The sequence below is a fragment of the Ochotona curzoniae genome, unplaced genomic scaffold, assembly GCF_017591425.1.
Source record: "Ochotona curzoniae isolate NIBS_2020 unplaced genomic scaffold, NIBS_Ocur_1.0 scaffold_274, whole genome shotgun sequence".
Classification (NCBI taxonomy): domain Eukaryota; kingdom Metazoa; phylum Chordata; class Mammalia; order Lagomorpha; family Ochotonidae; genus Ochotona; species Ochotona curzoniae.
In genome coordinates this window covers 2,951,855-2,971,949 of record NW_024467101.1, presented here as the reverse complement: position 1 = coordinate 2,971,949, position 20,095 = coordinate 2,951,855, and the positions used below count along the sequence as shown (strand labels likewise).

Genomic DNA, 20,095 nt, shown 5'->3' with positions numbered 1-20,095 from the left:
CATGGATAAAGGTATAAATTGCATTCAAGGTTCCCTTGATTATTTCTAATCGTCCAAGTCACAATTAAAGTCTGCAACATAGAAGGGTGATGCATAAGCAATGATATAAACATTTTGGGATTCTGTGCAGCTTTTAAAGTTTGCAAGGAATGAATCTCAACTGAACTTGAACTATGGTTATGCAACAAGGTGGAGGAATCCACCATGGGGGGAGGGGTATGGGAGGGGTGGGGGGAATCCCCAGCGCCTATAAAACTGTACTACATAATACAATGTAAGCAACAATAAAAAAAAATAAAAAAAAATAAAATTGACAAGGTACATTCAGTTCTAATTTATGTATGAGAGTGGAGGATAAATACTTACAAGGCACATTTTATTTGGAAAACAGTTGAATTACAGAACAAGATGTCTAGTCTTACCTTATCTTCAGTAGCAACTTACTAAATAATTATCAACACAAAGAAAGGTCATGCTTAGATGTAAAGCAAATAACAGTGATCCTTAGAATGGCCATGACCTTCCCCACCAAGGACAGCATGGTAAAGTTATCACCAACAGAAACCATTCAGCCTCCGCTCACTCATGAGTTGAGCAACATTTATTAAATAATTTCTCTGCAGCAGAGAATGGCTAAAAAGGGACCTGAAACTTCAGCACTGCGTAGCTAAAAATATAACATTGCCTAAAAATATTCTGTTCTTTACAGAAAGTAACACCATGCTACCTTTATGGGATTATGAGATGACCATCATTTAATCTCTACATCATTCTCTCCTATTCTTTTGCCACATAACTTCATCCAAGGATATACTGAGGGTAAAAGCCAGAGCCAGATAACAAAGTTACTAAAAAAAAAATCCAATAAAAAACTACTCAGTGAGCGTGTCAGCATCCACCAGGGCAGAACCTTTGGAACCTGTGCTACACTGGGACCCTGGGTTGATATTGGGTGGCAGTTCCCCATTCCCGGGTACTGGGGCGGTTGGGACGCGGAGTATGGCTTTGCCCCTTTCTCTCCCTTCCCCCCAGAAATGGAGAAAAGAAATAGGAAGTGTTTGGGAGGGAAAAAAACTTTTGCACTTAATTCTGAAATAATTTAAAGAAACTTTTATTGTTCAAAAAGGAGAGATTCCCACTAGTCAGCATGGTTAAGATCTTGGGCCACGATGAAGAGGCATAGCTGGCAGGTTTCCTTACTTCCCTAATCTGGTATCCTGATATCCTTTATTTAAGCTTCTTATTTATTTGAAATGCAGAATTACACACACACACACACACACACACACACACACACACACACACACACAGAGTGCTAGGGAGAGGTCTTCCAACTGCTAGTTCACTCCCCGCATGGCCAGGGCTGGGCCAAGCTGAAGCCAGGGACTTTTTCTAGGTCTCCCAGGTGAATTGAAGGGGCCTAAGGACTTGGGCCATCTTTTGCTGTTTCTCATGCTCATTAGCAGGTCATTGGATCAGAATTCTGGCAGCCAGGACTTGAACAATGCTTTGCTATGATGCCAGTGTCACAGGTGATGACTTACAACATGATACTACAACCCTGACCCTGGCACCCTAACATCTTTGTGCTGCATTCATATAACCCACAAACCCTGACCCACTCCTCTGCTCTGTCTTCACAGCTCTTCAATCTAAAGCAGCTGCTGACGAGACACCCAGCTGCTAGAATCCCTGTAGATTGGGTGATTCCATTGAAGGGTAGCTCCTTTGCTCCTTTAACCATGAGAGTATTATTTGTTCACATTGCATTCCTCTCTTACTTCCTTCCTGTTGAATTCAGATGCTTCTTGGCTGTTTCTTTTGCTGAAAGGAGGCAGTGTGCTTGTGTTATTCACGGAGAGACTTCTCCTTTCTTCCCCACCTCCATCTTCTAAGCTATGAACAGCTTAGCACTCTTAAGAGATACTCGTTCACACTACATATTTAGGTCACATCGATTTGTATGACAGCATGTCAGTCCCTGGCATTCATTAAACAGAACAAAGTAACGTGTCATCAATAATCAACACCTTGGAAGGTGCCTGGCTTCGGGGGATGAAAGAGGAGAGAGGGAGAGGTCCCTGACATTAGCACAAAAGAATATGTATGCTGTGATTATGCGATCTGACAGATGGCTGCAGAGGTCTCTCCAGTGTCCTCACTGACTGGTCGGGGCTCGAAAAGCCAACATTAGCAGCAGCAGCATCAGTGTAGTCAGGTCGTGTGCGCTTGGATTCTACTGAGCTTTCAAGTTCACACTCCAACAGGTGTCCTTAACCCAGACCCTAACCATCTCAGAGCCTCTGTTTCCATTGCTGAAGCCAGGAGACAAACATCCCACCTCAAGCATACTGACGTGTAAGGCATCTGAGTCATGGCACACAAAGTGAAAGGTATACCTCAGATCGATAGGTCGCAGATTTGGAGTGATAATATTGTGTAAGAGTCGTTATCTATTAAATGATGTGCCAGCCTTAGTCGGCTCATTGATTAACTTCATCTGAAAGCAGAAATTTGAGAGAATTGTGCAACAAAAGATACGGTGTTTGGTTTATTTTCTGATGTTTTGGAGCCTGCTCAACACGTTATGCTACATGGGGTCATGTTGATCTCTAACAGAAAACTGGCATTTTGTGAAAATCCAGCTGGTCCAGATGTTAGCAAGCATTAGGCTTGCACAGAGCAGAGCCTCTTCCTGGGCCATTTTTATGCTTGGGCTTTCTATGGTGAATGGTACAGATGGATGAATATATAATACATGCCTTCCTCTGGAGTTCTGCAGACCTCGTGTCTGCGTGCGTGCTTTGGGCCCACAATCCTTGCAGGGATAACAGCTAGCTCATTACTATTTTATAAGCTGCAGGAGCTGGATTCCACCTTCCTCCTTGCCTCATCTCCTATACATGCTCCACAGTAGAGCACTAGAACAAGCAGTGCATTTGTGTTTTGGGGAAGCAGTGAACTCTATATCAACCCTCCATGCCCCAGCCCACATTCCTCTGTTATGCTAACTTATTTTCTCCTCTTGGTGTTTTCTGCCCCTTCATTGCCAGTTGGAACTCTTAAGTTTCCACTCTTTTTTTTTTTGGCATGCTGCCACACCAAAGTCATCTCTGTGGTTTAATTCATCACACACATGTTTGCTCCTACCCAACATATACTTTCGGTGAACTTGTTTTTTTTTCCTGTGGATTCCCTTAGGATGAGTGTTGTGATGAGCCTGAACTTCACTGTAACATGTACTGCTCTTTACTTGAGCATATACTCATCAAATAAGCAATAAATGCCCCAAGGTCAGATGGAGAATTGTACATGGATAATTCTAAAACAAATGATTTCCTATAGGTGCTTATCATAGCCTGGGACCTCTGTTGTGACAATGGATGGCACTGGAAACACTGAATGAGAAACTCAGCTTCTGCTCCCACATGGAAGTAACAGGAGGACTTTTCTGATTCTTCTCACCTGGACCCTGCTCAGCTAGAAGCTGATGTGATTCAATGGGCTAAGCTACTGCCGACAATGCCACCATCCCATATCAGAGTGCCAGTTAAAGTCTGGCTCCTCCACGCATGCACGTGGTGGTCCAGATACCTGGGTGTCTGGCACCCACATGGAAAATTGATTGGATCTCCAGGCTCCTGACCTGTGGTTATTTGGGGAGTGCATCAGAAGATGAAAGACACACACAGACACACACACTCTCTCTCTCTCTCTTTCTTTCTCTTTTTCTCAAATAAAGCATATCTTACAAAAACGTAGAGGCTTTGTGTTCAGAGGGTATTGGAACTTGTGAGAATACCAGAAGAGCGAAAGGCTGAAATGACAGAATGGATTAGCCATGGACAGTTCCAGAGAATGGATTCCTTACTGCCTCTCTGTGGACAGCAAGTGAAGGCCAGGCTGAGGTGGTGCTTAGTAGGCAACCACTACATAAAGAAGTAGCTCCATCAGAGAAAAAAAAAACAGAAGAGCAAGTGTTCAGCTAAGAGGGAAGTCAAATGTGAGGCTGTGCATGACCAACATTCCCCATTCTCAGTAATGTCCCATCTCATATCGAACCTCCACTGTCAGCTTCTCTAGCTACACACCACAGAACAGAGCTGCCGTCTTCGAGCTTGCATATCTGCAGAGTGTCTAGTATTACATACAGTGAAGATGAACTTGAGAATCAAAGACATGAGTGAGCAATTATTTTACTGTAAATACAATCATTTGATGCTTTCACACCTGCCCATCTCTCAAGCTTGTGGATGCCATTATTTCATGATAATTTCTCTTCAAAAATGATTTTTTTCAGGATGCCTGGCACCTGCATGGAGGATTCGGATTGAGCTCCAGGATCCTGGCTTCCAGCCTGACTCAGGCATTTTAGGAGTGAACCATCTCTCTCTCTCTCTCTTTCCCTCTCCTTTTTTTCTTTTGTTTTTTTTTTCCCCTTCCCTCCCGCTCCCCCTTCCCAAAAGTGCATGTGTCTTTCAAATACATTTAATTTGCAAAGAAGAGAGCAATGGTTGGTAACCAGAACATGAGTGGGAGAACTGGGGAAATGTCTGTAATTGCAACTGCTTGTCTCTACCTCTCTCTGCAGCTCTGTATTCCATCTGCTATACAACCACTAACTGAACTTCAGAGTCAATTAGTACTCCATTCTCCTCCTTTGGAGCAGAAAAGTCAGAATCTATGTAGAGGGGATGAAGTGATTACGTGTCTTTTGGTAACTGCTCAGTCACAGCACGCAGAACATTCGAATTGGCCAATTTTAATATCAAAAACCATCCCAACCATGAAGGAGCCATCATTCATTTGCATTTCTCATCTACATCCTCCTCTCTTTGGGGAAATCTTACAGATCTGGGCATGTGCGTCCTCACCATGTGCAGACAGTTCACAGTTCCTCTTACCACTCATCCTTGTCTGTGTCACAGTTGCAAATGTCTGGAAAGTCCAGGCAACTCTTGTCCAGGCCACATTCACACTGCTGGAACCCAGGAGGGGAGCCTCCCCAGTACGGGTACCTCTCCTTGGACCGTCCGATGGACCAGATGTATGGTGTTCTGTCTGGAAAAAAAAGAGACTTCCCAAGTCAGCGTATCACAGAGACTGAGGACAAAGATACATGTTTATGTAAACCAAAAAGTACATTAGCAGTGTTTTCATCAGAGCTTTTTATAACAGATACTCTTCCAAAAATTCATAAGAATGGAACGAAGGGCAGAATTCATTTTAGTCCAAATAGATTTTTACATCCGTCCATAGCTTTTTCATAATTTTTGAAGTGTCCTAGAGGAGCGAATTAAAAAAATGTTTTCACCAAAATAAACTTCCATTTCAATTTAACTTCCCATGGTCGTTTTTGTGTTATCTTTTATTTGTTTGAAAGTCAAAGAGAGAGAGAACGGACTGTAGAAAGATTTCCCCTGGTTCAAGCTTTGACTATTATCAGCAGTTGGGACTTGGTCAGGCTGAAGTGAGGCGCTTGGGCTCAATCCAGATCTTTCTTACCATCCCTCATCATACAGAGGAGCTGGAAGCTCGAATCAGGATAGGTGGAACTGGCAACCAAGCACTCTGATGTATAATGTAGGCTTTCCAAACTGTGTCTTCCACCTTTTGAGCTTTGCTGAAACTTTCTGAAACTTGGATTTTCTGAAATGTTACTGAATAGTCAAATGTGTATTACTGAAAATGCTTGGGGCCAAGGTAACAAACTCAAATTTTTACATCAGGCCTTGTACACGGGACTAGCTTTTACATAAGCACCAAGCAAAAACATGCATTTTTAGCAACTCAATTTCCTTTTTTAAAATCATCGAATGCGAAGCAGCAACTCCAGGGGTAAGATCAACTCATGTCCTTAGTTTCTGGAAAGAATAAGTGTGCAGAGTAAGGTGGTGGTCCTCACTTCCCAAGGATTTGGGTCACCGTTAAGATTATATCCAGGGCAATTAAATCATCACCTTGTGAGGGTATGGCTCTGCTTCCCACTCCAGCTTCCTGATACTGTCCTCTCCTTTTGGAGACATTTATTTATCTGAGTGATGGAGTGAGAGCCAGAAAGAGAAGCCTTTCACTCACTGTTTCACTTCTCAATTTCCTGCAGCAGGAGGGAATGAGTTAGGATGAAGTTTGAAGTCAAGAATTTCATCCAAGTCTCCCTTCTTGGTGGCAGAATTCACGTCCTTTATTTTTTTAAAGATTTATTTATTTTTGTTGGAAAGGTGGATATAAGAGAGGAGGAGAGACAGAGAGGAAGATCTTCCATCTGATGATTCACTCCCCAAGTGGCTGCAACGGCCGGAGCTGAGCTAATCCGAAACCAGGAGCCAGACGCTTCTTTTAGGTCTCCCACATGGCTGCAGGGTCCCAAGACTTTGGGCTGTCCTCGATTGCTTTTCCAGACCACAAGCAGGGAGCTGGATGGGAAGCAGGGTCACTGGGATTAGAACCGGTGCCCATATGGGATCCCAGCACATTCAAGGAGAGGACTTTAGGCATTAGACTACTGCACCGGGTCCGCGAATTCAAAGTTTTATAGTGTTGCTCTGCATTCCCTTCTCTCTGCTTATGGATTGAAGCAAGGTGAAAGAGAAAGCAATCAACAGTCCTTCTGTAAATGAGAAGCACTTGGATGAGGCCAGTGAAAGCTGTTGAGGACAAAGCTCTGAGAATGGGCCTTGTGGATCTTTCCTTGTTAGACACAGGAGACAGAGCGGTTTACTTCAAACGACACTATGTGAATTGTTCAAGGTTTTGTGGGAGAATATTGCATTTCATTCGAATATATATATGTGTACATGCATACACATATCTCTTTTTCTAAAGTGTCACAGTGAATAAAACAAAGTGACACTAACATGCTATGTTCATAGTCACTCAATAAGGGGCCGCTGGAAACTTGGAGTGGATTAAACCACCACTTGGAACACGGTCTCCCATAGCGGAGTGCCTGGGATGGAATCTGGTCTCCCTTTCTGTTCCAGCATTTTTCTAATGTGCACCCTGGGCAGTGGCAGGTGATGACCCAGGGTTTTGGACCCCTTCCATTGTTGTAGGAAACACAAAAGCATCTCCTAGCTCCTGGTTTCAGTCTGAACCAGCCATGGCTTGGGGGAAGACAGCCATTAGAAGACAGGAAATCTCTCTGCCTTGGTTTGTCCCTCCCTCTCTGTACTCATTCATTCTCCTTGTTGCTCTGCTTTTCAAATACATAAAACAAATTTTTAATAAATTAAATCAAAGCTTACATAGTAAGTAACAAGGAAGCTGAACACAAACCTCAGGTTCAGTGGCTACATTCTTGCCTAGCAGGTGTCAGAATCTGATAATGGCACTGGTTCACGTCCCAGCTGCTCCACTTCCCTTCCAGCTCCCTGCATGTAGCTGGGAGAGCAGAGGAGGACGGCCCAAAGCCTTGGGACCCTGCACCCATGAGAGAGACCTGGAAGAGGCTCTGGCCCCTAGCTTCGGATTGGCTCAGTCTCAGCCTTTGTGGCTACTTGGGGAGTGAGCCAGCAGACAGAAGATCTTTCTCTGCTTCTTCTTCTCTCTGAAAATCTGCCTTTGCTAAGAAACCAAATCAATATTAAAAAAAAATGTTCTGGCCCCCTGAGACTTATTCTTGTCCTGAACATCCATGTTCACAAAAACCTATGGACCATCCTATGTTCTAATGTGCTGAGAACATTCTGAGATCATGTGAGTCTCACTGACGGGCAATGGGATTGCTTTGCAGCTGGCAATAAATACAGCTGCTAAGTGAATCAACAGATTCATTTCAAGGAAAAGAAGCATCAGACTAGAATGGTCCACAGGTGACGTTAAACACGACATAACAAAAAAATGTAACCTTTTATAGAAGCGTACGATATTATACATCTAGAGTCTTCCTCATCACTGTGTCAACTACCCCCAAAGGAAATCACCGACCGTTAGCTCTAACTGACTTCAAAATAAGTCAGCTAGGTGTCCTGGCAGGTGCAGGAGGCACCTCTGATTCGCGGAAGACACACACTGCAGGTGAACGCCCTCCTCCCGGCTGCAGCTGTGGTAAGGATCCTGCAGAGAAGTGGCAGCCAGGTCCTGGACTCCCCACAGCAGGTAGTCAATAACTAGAATCACACACGGACAGCTCATTGCTTCCTGGGTTTGCCTCACTCCTGGCTTGTGCAACCCATGGCTTTTACCTTCTGATTGGGCTTCAATTACTTTCCTATCTCCACTGGGCATTCAAGGGAGACAAGAACCCCTGGTTAGTCCACATTATAATTGGGAGATATGTGTCAGAATGCCCCGTGAAAGCCTGAAGTTAAGACAGCATCAAATCCTAAACTTACTCACGTATTGTTTCCTCTCTTATACACACAACTCACAAAGTTGGTGGTAAATTAAACCTATTTAGATGCTTATTTTTTTATGCAAAAAACTTAAAAATCATTTGTGTAACATTTTTTAATATGTGTTTTCCACAGACTTTTGTAAGAGCTCTCATATCCATTTCTATTTTAATACTGAATGCATATTTAACATGTTTTAAAACTTCATCTTTTGATTTCATTTAATGAACATTTAATTTATCATTTTTTATCATAGGCACTAAAGGTTTTAGACATTTGAGTAATAGGCCCAGGTGACAGTGCAGGAGAAGGGAAGTTTCCCCCTCATCCTGTAAGGGTTCCTAACCAAGATTTCCTAGGAGAAAAGTCATATACATGTATTAACATCCAAAGCAGAGTTACTCCCAGCATCAGGAAGACTCACATGGGTGATTTTCCACACAGCTTAACATTATTCAGGAACAAATATGCCCTTCGTATAAGCAGTGGGAGAGAATGGAAACATTCTTGAGAGCTTGGGATGGAGATGGGGGAAACGATTTTTTCCCCAGAGAAGATCTCCTTAAAATCTGAATGGGGCCAAGAGACAGACATCAAACTGCAGTGAAAACCGGGCCAGATACAATTCCAGGTCGTAGTCTTTTCTAAGACAGAAAAACAAAACAAAACCCCACAGAGTGTCAGGGTGAGGCTGGCAGGAAACTCTGCTTCCTTTTGCAAATTTGTTGGAATATAGGGTGATCCCACAGAGAGACTTCCCCTACTACTGATGGGAAGCGCAACGAAAATAGAATTAAAGCTTGCGTTTTTCTTTAGACATCATTCAGGATTCTAGTCAAAAAGCCCATATTTGGATATCATTCTTCTGAATCCCCAAATTGGCAAGTCTTTGAACAAGTGCTTATTGTCAGCCTGGTGTTGGAGGTCACCTTATGTAAAGGTTTGCACATCGCAAATTCATGCATTTAGCAACATGGCATGCAGTATTGTCAGCGTCCAAACACTTCTCTGGTTGGAAAATCAAAAGAATAGGATTTCTTTTCTAATATGCGCGTGCAAATCAAGACCTGCCAAAATTATCTCACTCTGCTTTCCTAACAATTTTGAAAATGTTGATGCACATTTCATAAAGAAAAACAAAATTAACATCAGGATAAGTCTTCAGCAATACACACACACAAAAGGAAAACTTGGATTTGATTGTAGAACTCCAAACCACGGTGTTGTTTTTACTGTATCATGGGAACCCTGGTCCTGATACAGATGGAAAGAAACGTGCATCACGTGTTTCCACAGCAAGGTTTCTTGGGGCAACACTGCAAGATTATGTACCAAATGGTCAATCCATTGATAAAACTGTGTCATCTCTATTGAGTATGTATTCTGAGTATTCTGGAGAACGTGTTGCAGGGAGCTGGGGGGAGGGATAAGCAATGTAGATTATTCGATAGCAGTTCCTGAATCCTGCCTTTTGAGTTCTCTAGATAGATGCATAGATGATAGTTCAATAGTCGTTATTTTTATTGGAAAGGCAGATTTGCACTGAGGAGAGACAGAGAAAGACTCGCCATACACTGGTTCACATCCCAAATGCCTCAATGTCCAAAGCTGAGCTGATCTGAACTCAGGAACCAGGAACTTCATTCTGGTTTCCCATGTGAAGGCAGAGTCAAAAGGCTTTAGGTCATGCGTCACTGTTTTGCCAGGCCATAAGCAAGGAGGTGGATAGTAAGTGGAGCAACAGGGTCATGAACCAGTAGCTATATGGGATCCCAATGCTTGCAGTTGGAGGATTAGTCATCTGGGCATCTGTGCTGCCCTTCATATCACTTTTAATTATAGACTTCTTCTCTTTTAAAAGAATCTTTTATCTATTTTATTGGAACATTGGATTTAGAGAAAGGAGAGATGGAGAAAAAGATTTTCCGTCTGCTGCTTCACTTTCCATGTGGCTGCAATGGCTGCAGCTGAGCCGATCCAAAGCCAGGAGCCATGAGCATCTTCTGGGTCTCCCACATGGGTGCAGGATCCCAAGGTTTTGGGCCATCTTTGACTGTCATCCCAGGCCACAAGCAAGGAACAGGATGGGAAGTGGAGTAGTCAGGACATGAACTGGCACCCCCATGGGATCCCAGTGCATGCCATGTGAGGACTCTAGCTACTAGGCCATTGCTCCGGGCCCAACAATAGATTTTTAAGCACTAGACATCTATTTAGTTTTAGACTTAATTCTGTTATGTTAACGTGTATACTGTTATATTTGTTCCAATTTAGAACAGTTATGATAGGAGGAGATGAAACAGACTGAAAATGAACTTGCCACTGAGTAACATGTAGAAAGGGTAATTGTAAAGGTGACCTTGCTCCTGGAAGTCTGGAATCTCCAAAGAGACACCTGCATCCTGTTACAGGAAAAAGCTCCTGCTTCCTGAAACAACAGGAGGCAGACAGGAAATAGGGAGAATCTTGGAGTTTTTAGATTTATGGGAAAGACAGCTACCTGTGAAGCATGCTGTCTTATTACTGCCTGCATTGAAGTGATGTGATCAGAACCCCCAACCTATACATTGTAAATTCCTATTGCATGTTTTCTGTTTTGTGTCACTCTTACCCCCCCTAATCATGTACTTGCTTACTGTCCCGTAGCTTTTGATTCTCTGATAGATAGTTCCTGTAAAAAACCCACACTTATTTTGTTATTTCATTCAGGGTGCTTCTTGCTTATGGCAGGAGGTTGCACCTGGACTACACATTAAAATCATTTCGCTCGCCTTGGAGTCTCCCTCGGATTCTTTAAACCTCAACAACTGGCGCCCAATGGACCAGCTTTGTGCTGCAGTTAATGAAGCTGCAATGGTGATATCCCCTAGCGTAAGACCTGTTTAGATCTCAGCTATTCTGCAATCCAACCAGCTTCCTGCTGATGAGCCTGGAAAGGCAGCAGAATATGGCTCAGGTACCTAACAGGCTTCCCTAACACTGCAACCCTTCGGTGGCGAGCTTTGCACAGCAGATGTACAAGCTCTGTTGATGTGTTGATCTAGTGTCACTGCTATAACATCAGTCCTGAAGAAGGCTATTTTAAAGAAACAGACGTCCGTTTCTCACACCCAAATGCTTGCAGGATCCGAATTCTGCAACATTCCTCCATGAATTGTTTGAGAGACTTAAGCTCTACAATCCCTCTTGTGCCCTCAAAACAATGTGCTGCATCCTATCTCCTGCTTCCCCTGCCCCACTATGTCTTTTGGGCTTTTCATTCTTTTCTAAGTTTCTAAGCTGAGTAGTGTCATGTCATGGTCAGCGAGTGCAAGCATCCTGACCACCAGGACAGCAAAGCTGGCCAGGGTTCTGGTTAGCAACGTCTCACCAGTAAAAGCCCTTTCTTCCTGAAGCTTCTGTTCACAATCGCCATGTCATCCTTGCACACCATACCAGCCCAGCCTGACTGTAGACACTCAGCTTGTTTTCCTCAATTAACACTCTTGCTCGATATTGTCTACTGGCCAAACCGTCTAGAGCATCTCAATTTCCAATGGATTTTTTTTTTTTTAAAGATTTATTTTTATTATTTTTTCATTGGAAAGGCGGATATACAGAGAGGAGAGACAGAGAGGAAGATCTTCCGTCCGATGCACTCCCCAAGTGAGCGCAACGGGCCGATACTATGCCGATCCGAAGCCAGGAGCCTCTTCCGGGTCAATGGATTTTTAAAAAACGAACCTTCAAATTGTGAGAGAAAGAGCCTCCACTCCTCAGGCCCAAGTTACTGTTTTGGGCTGCTGATCCTCCCAGACACGCGTTCTTCTTTAGTCATGCTGAGTTTTGCTTCACTTGCAAAGAAAAGAACTTGTTTTGTTATGTGTGGTTGGTTCCCTGCCGACCCAATTCCTTCCTCCAGCAATGCTTGGCTTCTACCTTGTGTATTCTGACACGGCCTAGTCTACAGGTCCTCTCCTTTGGGGCCCTTCCTGAGGCAGTTCCTTTCATTTCCCACATTTCCCACGTAATTCAACTGAGAGGTAGAGAGATGGAAAGAGAGAGAGAGAGCTTCCATGTGCTGTTTTACTCCCCAGATGTTGACAGTGATCATGACTGTGCCAAATCCAAGCCAAGAGCTGATGAGTCAGGCAGTAGAAAGCAGGGAATCCAGTGCTTGAGCTGTCCCTGCTGCTTCCAGAGGCTGCATAAGCAGCAGGTGAATTAAGATGATCTGGAAAGATTTTGTAGAAATAGAAAAAGAGGGATGGAAATTGGGCACACCAGTGGAGCTCACAGCAAAGACCCTCGGGTCCCATGGTGAAGTACAGGGATTTAACAGAAGCCTCCTGTTGAAACACCAACAGTACAAGATCTACCAGACAGAAATTCTAATTTCCTAATAAAATCTGAAGTGCTAACTTTGTGTATAAATTTCATCTTCCCATTAGTTTTTTATGAATCTAAAGAATATTTATCACCCATTGTACTATGAAAAATCCCCCAAACGTATATGGATCATTTAAAAAATTTTTACTAGCGTAGACTACTATTTTAAAGTACATGATCCACTTTAGAGTTCATTTCATTTTAAAATCTTATATCGGGCCCGGCGCGGTGGCGCAGTGGTTAAGGTCCTTGCCTTGCACGCCTGGGATCCCATATGGGCGCCGGTTCTAATCCCGGCAGCCCCGCTTCCCTTCCAGCTCCCTGCCTGTGGCCCGGGAAGGCAGTCGAGGATGGCCCAAAGCTTTGGGACCCTGTACCCGTGTGGGAGACCCGGAAGAGTCTCCTGGCTTCGGATCGGCATAGCATCGGCCGTTGCGCTCACTTGGGGAATGAATCATCAGACGGAAGATCTTCCTCTCTGTCTCTCCTCTCTGTATATCTGCCTTTCCAATAAAAACATAATAAAAATAAATGTTTAAAAAAAATCTTATGTCTAAATGTTTTGCACCAAACCATACTTATTGTCATGCATTTTCCACGAACTTGTTGAGGCCCCCCATGTGTGCACACACGTTAATTTCACATTCCTGGAACATCTGATCTTTCTACAATCAAAGGATTCACAAACTCCATACTTGTATCTTGAATAAAGTGATCAGATGTTGCATTTAAAGTGACTAAACGTCGCATCCCTAATCAGAACGCCTCTGTCGTCTTGTGCCATAGGCCCACTCCCAAGGGATCTGTATCATCTATCAAAGATGGGAATTAACAATCAATATGGTGGGTATGATGATTCTTTCGGCCAGATTACACATTTCTTGTTGTGAAAGTAGGTGACAGAACCCAGCGTTGCGGCTTCTGTCCATGACACCACAGGAGACTCTGCATCCAGTACTGGAGTGCCTGGTTCAAGTCCAGGCTCTGCTCCTCATCCCGGCTTGCCACTATGGGAGGCCAGCCATCAAAGGCACAAGAGCTTGGGTGCCTGCACGTACATGGGACAGCTGGCTTGGGTTCCGAGTCCCTTTGGCCTGGCCCAGACATAGCTATTGTAAGCACTGGGGTAGTGAAACCACAACTTGGAGCTTACTGTCTGTATGTGTGTGCCCCTCTGTCCTTCAAGAAAATTGTTTTAAAATGCACGAGGTGAGGATATTTACGCCAGATTTTCAATATTCCTTATATTTTGATCAGCTAGTGTATAGCCACCTAGTACATTGTAGAACGTTTTAAATAAATGATTTTAGCTGAAAACACTAAACTTAACACATTCTTATAACAGATAATTTTGTGCTTTTAGAACAGCATATTGAAGCCTAGTGGCTTATAAAAAGCAGATTCTCTTCACAGTGACAGAAACTGGAAAGTCGAATTAACAAAGCAAATTCACTGTGGCTGCGGGGAGAAGAGGCAAAGAACTTGCTGGAATATCCTTCATAAGCATATTCATTCATGAAGGCACCAGCCTCGTGATGTATCTGCCCCACCCCATGCACACCATTCCTTCTCCCGATCTCATCACATCAGTGACTCGGTTCAGCAACATGGATTTCATGGGAACAAAACGATACAGATTCAACAGCAATTAGATAAAACATTATTTACTGGAAACACATGCACAGATGAGACACAAAGCAGGAAGTAAAGTAAGTTGAGCAACTAAGACATTATCAGTTTCCACTGAGATTTGAACTACTCTTTATCAACAATTTTCCTAAAGCTGATTCATTTCTTAAAAGTCATTCTTCCAGTCAAACACCCGATAACCTTTGAGAGGCTGTTGCTTGCATTCTTTTGTGTTTCGTTTATTTTTTGTTGTTTTGTTTTCAGTTCAATTCACTGAGATGTGATACTAAACTTGTCCAGAACAGAAACATAGGTTTTCACCCAAATATTGAACAGAGAAACTTAAGATTTAGGGAAGATGTACATTCTGGGTTATGTACTTGCATTGTTTTCCTTGGTTATTTCTTACACACACACACACACACGTTTCTTATTTGAGTTTATCTCAGCGTCGTATTCCTTTGATTTATTGATCTGATTATTTATTCATTTGTTTTCATCTACTCCCAAGGTGAGAGTCACACACACACACACACACACACACACTGCGCTCTCCCTTTTTCTGGGCTACCCTTTCCTCTGTGGTTTCATCTCTACTTCTGCCTCTTCCTTCCTGAGATTCCTTCGCTCCGTGTCCCCAAATGGTGTTTACCTTTCTTGACCCCCATTTCCCGCTAACATGCCTTTCTCGCACCTTCCTCCAACCATGTCAGTGCCTTCCGCGAAGACATGTCCCGGTTCTATACATACACAGTCTTCGGCTGACACCTAATAGCCATTATTCTGGGAGAAAGAAAGGAACGATGAAGAAGAGGGAGAGTGGGAAGGGAAGGAAGGAAGGAAGGAAGAAATCAAAGAATTCAGCCAAAACCCCTTTCTACAATACTGCATGAATCAAGATCCACTCGAAATCAATTGTAAGAGATGGGCAGGCACATTAAAGAAGCAATAAAGAAAATAAAGTGAGTCTGGCTTTCACAGTGCCCAGTAGACAAACAAAAATGCTCTGTTCGTTCAGTGCTGTTCTTGAAGCAGAAATGCTGATTGCAAGCCTGACATTTGTTAGAGGCCCAGGCGAGCTGCCGACAGAAAGGGGGTGTAGCCCACAGCACCCATTAGGGAAGGCTGGAAATGGGGCAAGGCAGCCACATAAGTATGGGCTAGAGTAGCTTTCCTAATGAATAAAATATGAAGGACTTCGCGATTATCCAACCAGAGAGAAGTGGCCAGAGCATCATCAGCATCATGATAGCAATAAAAACAGGATTTTGTGCTGTATCGCCTACCTCACATTCCCAATCTGAATAGCATGCATGACCCGCCCTCCTCTTTATGCTTATTCCTAGGCTATGTAAGTAAAAAATCAGGCAAGGCTAGACTTCCTGCCTGCAAGGATTTTCTGTTCCCTGATAACCCACAAAGGTCATTTAATTATTCTGAAAAATATTCTACATTCAGAAAACACATGAGAGCGGTTGTTTTGATTTTTTTTTGTGCCAAACTTCTCCATTTAAAACAACAGTTTACATAGTAAAAATCAGATTAGATGGCCAATTGATGTAACTGATTAATTCCATGTATAGTAGGGAGTAATTTCTAAAAAAAAAAAATCACAAAATATTAGCTAGTATTTACTTAGAGTTACAAGTACTAGTTGATGTTTACACATCACACAGGTGGCAGACAGAAGGAAATGTAGCGAGAAATCTTAGATACCGAGAGGCAGAGAGAAGTCGAGTAGGTAAAAGCGATCCACTTAAAGACGATCAGCAGACAGCATACATTCAACCTGTATTAAGATCGCAGCAATTACTTGCATGGTTGGTTGTACCTATTAAGCGTGCATTTGCACACACGCACAAATCTCCCTGCACCAAAGCCCTGTCCTCTTTGAATGTTGCAAGGATACAAACACTCTCAATGAGGACATGAGCAGTTTATACCAAGGGGCCTTCTCCTTCAAAAACATATGTAGCTCTGCGTCTCAAAGCCAGGCATGTAGATTTTTAGACCTCCATTCTCCAAGGAGTTGCTTTACTGTAATCCCAAGGGGAAAAAAAAAAACAACTAAGTGATTGACTATACCATAGTATGCTGCATTATCACTCGACTCTGAGTGACTCTAGCAAACCTGTTTCTTTCTTCCCAGTAGAGTGAACTACTAACCAAGGCTGCTGCGTGGGATCTCAGTCAACAGGAACAAGTCAATTAAAAAGTCCTCCAACGGACACAGACAGCTAATGCACTCTTGGATGCTCCAGAATCAAATTAGAGAAATGAGCACACTGCACAATGGAAACACCACATGAACACGGAACGCCTCTGTGTGTTCATAGGTTTCTAGGACAGTGTGATCAAGTAATGGGATTCATTTCCAACTCTGTGGAAAATGTCTCCAGAGGGAAGGGACTGTTTTATCCTAGCTATATTTTTGTTTCTGAAATGGTGAATAATGATCATATTCCACCCAATACAATAGTTGACATTTTTTCTTAGCAAGTTCTATCATAATTTTTGGCCTGACTATGGAAGATACACTGATCAGCCCAACAAGGATATGCTATTGGCTGGAATATTCCTTGCAATTTCAGCGATATTAAAAATCCTAGATGAAATTCGTTCCAACTCTTTTGAAATACTGATAAGTAGTTAAAAAGCTCGCCATTCATTTTACTTTCATGAATTGCCTTTTAAAAATCAAGCCAGGTGGGTCCTGGGTCACCTGGTCCAGGTCCTTTAGCCCACCTGTGCAGTGGGTGCTAGATCTGTGAGACCCAGGGTTGGGGGGTATGGAAGCGCCTAAGCCTCCTGGTCCAGATCCCTGTGCCTGCCTGCATGGTGGGTGCTGGGTCTGACAGCCCCAGGGGTGGGTGGAGGGGCTTAAGTTGCCTGGCTGAGGTCCATGAGCCAACCCAAGAGAACTGGTCTTCCTCAGTGTGAAGGATAGAGTGCTGGACTCCAGGCCATGATGTACATAGAAGACATGGTAACCCACTGGCTCCTGCGAAGCACATTTGAAGCCATAGCAGAAAATGGAGAACGGAATATACGGACAAGCCAGGAAATGGTCTAATATTGGTTGGCTCTTTGTTGTACTTGTAACAACAACGAAGGATAATGCTGTGGCTGGTATATGGCTCAACATGTTAAGCTGCCACCTGCATCACGGACATCTCTATGGGCACTGATTTATGTCCTGGCTTTTCCAATTCTGATCCAGCTCCTGGCTTAATGGCTATGAAAGGCAGTGGAAGATGATCTAAGAACTTGAACCCCTGCACTCACATGAATGACCTCAGTGAGACTCCTGGCTGTTAGGTCTTGGTTTTTACTCCTGGTTCATTCTTGGTTTTTACTCCTGCCCTTTCTCTTGTTCTCATTTCCTGCCTCTCCTCTAACAACGTATACGAAAGGAAGGGATCACATTAAAGACATCGGGATTCTATTCGTTTCTGTTAGTTGAGCACTTCTATTTTTTTAGTCAAAGATTTAAATAAGCATTTCATAAAAAAATAAAAAAGGAAGACTAGGTAGAGTTCTCAACCAAAAACACGTACGTGTGCACTGATTTTGAAGGGCCTTGAAATTATCTGAAGCTCTTCAAAGTAGATACAGAGGAGCTAATGATGCTATAGTTGATGGGATGAATACGGCACAGTGTGGCTTCTCATGGAGGTACAGAAAAGACTGGTCAAGTCCTGTTGTTCATGGATTGTGAATTTAGGACAATTTCAATGTTTCCTAGCAGTTTCAAAAGTTCTCCTCTTGCATATGAGCTAATCAAATGAGGACGCCATCTCAGGACTCTAAGGATACTTGGATTTCAACACTAGCCCACATGCAATATTGAACTTGCATATTGGTTCCAAATTGTTCTTGAACCTCATTTTGGTTCATGAAAATTCATTAAGATCATTTTTTTCTGGTATGAGAATATGAAATGGGATCATTCGAAAGAGATGAAGGGACTTGGAAACATTTTAGAGTTTTTAATCCAATGTGTCAGTACCTCAATTTTAAATGTTGCCTCTTTAATAAGTCTTCCTTTTACTGGCTTACCCTCTGCTATCACTTGTTTGGGATTTAATTTCAAAAATGTGTATGTAATACAAATATACATTATGAGATACATTGCTTTTAAAAAGGAACAATTTTACTGATATCCACTCATTTATTTGAATTATTATGATATTTTATAAGAGTGTGAATATACCACAAATGAGTAATAGAACTGATTTAGCAATCAAATCTAACAACAAAGAAGTCTTGGACAGCATAAAATATTTTGAAAAGGATTAATAGCAATTCTTCTCAAACCCTTCCAAAAATTTATGGATGATGTAGTATTTCCTAACATATCCTATGAGGTAAATCTGAAACCAAAGAAAAAGACCAAGCAACATATAGACTAACATTCAGCATGGAGACAGATGAAAAAACCTTCCACAAAAATACTGAGAGTGAATTCTGTAACCTACTTATGAAATCATGCAACATGGTCAAGTGAGATTCCTTCCCTGTTTGTGAGGATGGTTCAACATATATAAAGCAATAAACACGACACACCACAGTAATAGAATGAAGAATCACAGCATACAATCATCTCAACAGATACACAAAAAGCATCTGACAAAAAGCAAACTTTTATGTTGAAAAACACAGAAGGAATGTGCCTCAACTCAATGAAGGTCATATGCAACAAACCTGTCTCTAATGTTGTGCTCAACTGGGAAAAATTTAAAGCTTTTTCTCTACACAAAGACCAAGATTAGCAGTGCGCACCTGCTCACCTCTATTCAGTTTACCACTGGATGTCTGACGTGGAATGACCAGAAGAAAAATAAGGAGATAAAAAGTATCCAGCTTAGAAATGAATAAAATTATATTTGCTGAAGACATCATTGTATAGAAAATTCTAAAGACTAGCAGAAAATCCTATCAGATTTAAAAAAAGTAAATATAGGATACCAAATTAACATGCAAAGAGTCATAGTTTTTCTATATAATAATTGCCTGAAAAAAAAAAAGAGAAAGAAAGCCCCAATTACAGTAGCATAAGCAAATGCTTAGGGAATGAATGGAACTAAGCAAATGAAATATCTGTTACCCAAAATGTCAATGACAGATTTTTAAAAACATATTTTATTTCATTTTACAATATAGTTCCAAAGGTTCTGGGGTTGCCTGTGCCCTTCCCCAGTGTCCCCCCATGTTCATTTTCCCAATAACAGACATTTTCAATGTCAAACATAAATAGGAGGCAGTCCTGTGTCTATGGGATGGAAAAATCCTTGTTGTTGAAATAGCCACCCTACCCAAGTTTGTCTACAGATTCAACACCATTACTGTCAACAATTTCTGACATTTTTCACAGAGAAAATGATTTAAAATTCATAGGGAATCATAAAAGAGCACAAATTGCCAAATCAAGCTTCAATAAGAAAAACAAAACTGGATATGTCACAAATCCTGCTTTGAAATACAAAGCTATTGTAAACAAAGTACTACAATATTAATTCAAAAGCAGACACACAGAGGAAAGACACAGACTACTGAGTGCAGACTGAATGCAGACGGTCAAATGGTTTTCAGAAAGAATGCCAGCAGCTTGGTGAGGAAGGGGTGACACTGCAGTGGAATAACAGATGCTGTAAAATTGGATGTGTATATGTAGGAGAATGACCATAGATTATTACTGCACATCACTCAGAGAAATTCATTCAAAGTGGGTTCCATACCTACACGTAGGCCTCGTGTTCATA

The 20,095-nt window shown here is 42.3% G+C and overlaps 1 protein-coding gene and 1 long non-coding RNA gene across 2 annotated transcripts in view; one reads left to right on the top strand and one right to left on the bottom strand.

Annotated features, from left to right (window-relative positions):
• Positions 1-20,095, bottom strand: part of LOC121171848 (contactin-associated protein-like 5) — a 462,350-nt gene that overhangs the window by 86,053 nt on the left and 356,202 nt on the right. Inside the window, exon 14 of the mRNA XM_041003565.1 lies at positions 4,905-5,061. Within this exon, the coding sequence (XP_040859499.1) occupies positions 4,905-5,061 (157 nt within the window). The remainder of the gene's footprint in view (positions 1-4,904; positions 5,062-20,095) is intronic.
• Positions 10,733-16,898, top strand: LOC121171909. Its single transcript, XR_005886177.1, has 3 exons — positions 10,733-10,838; positions 16,067-16,070; positions 16,888-16,898. It is a non-coding gene; the product is annotated as an uncharacterized LOC121171909 (long non-coding RNA).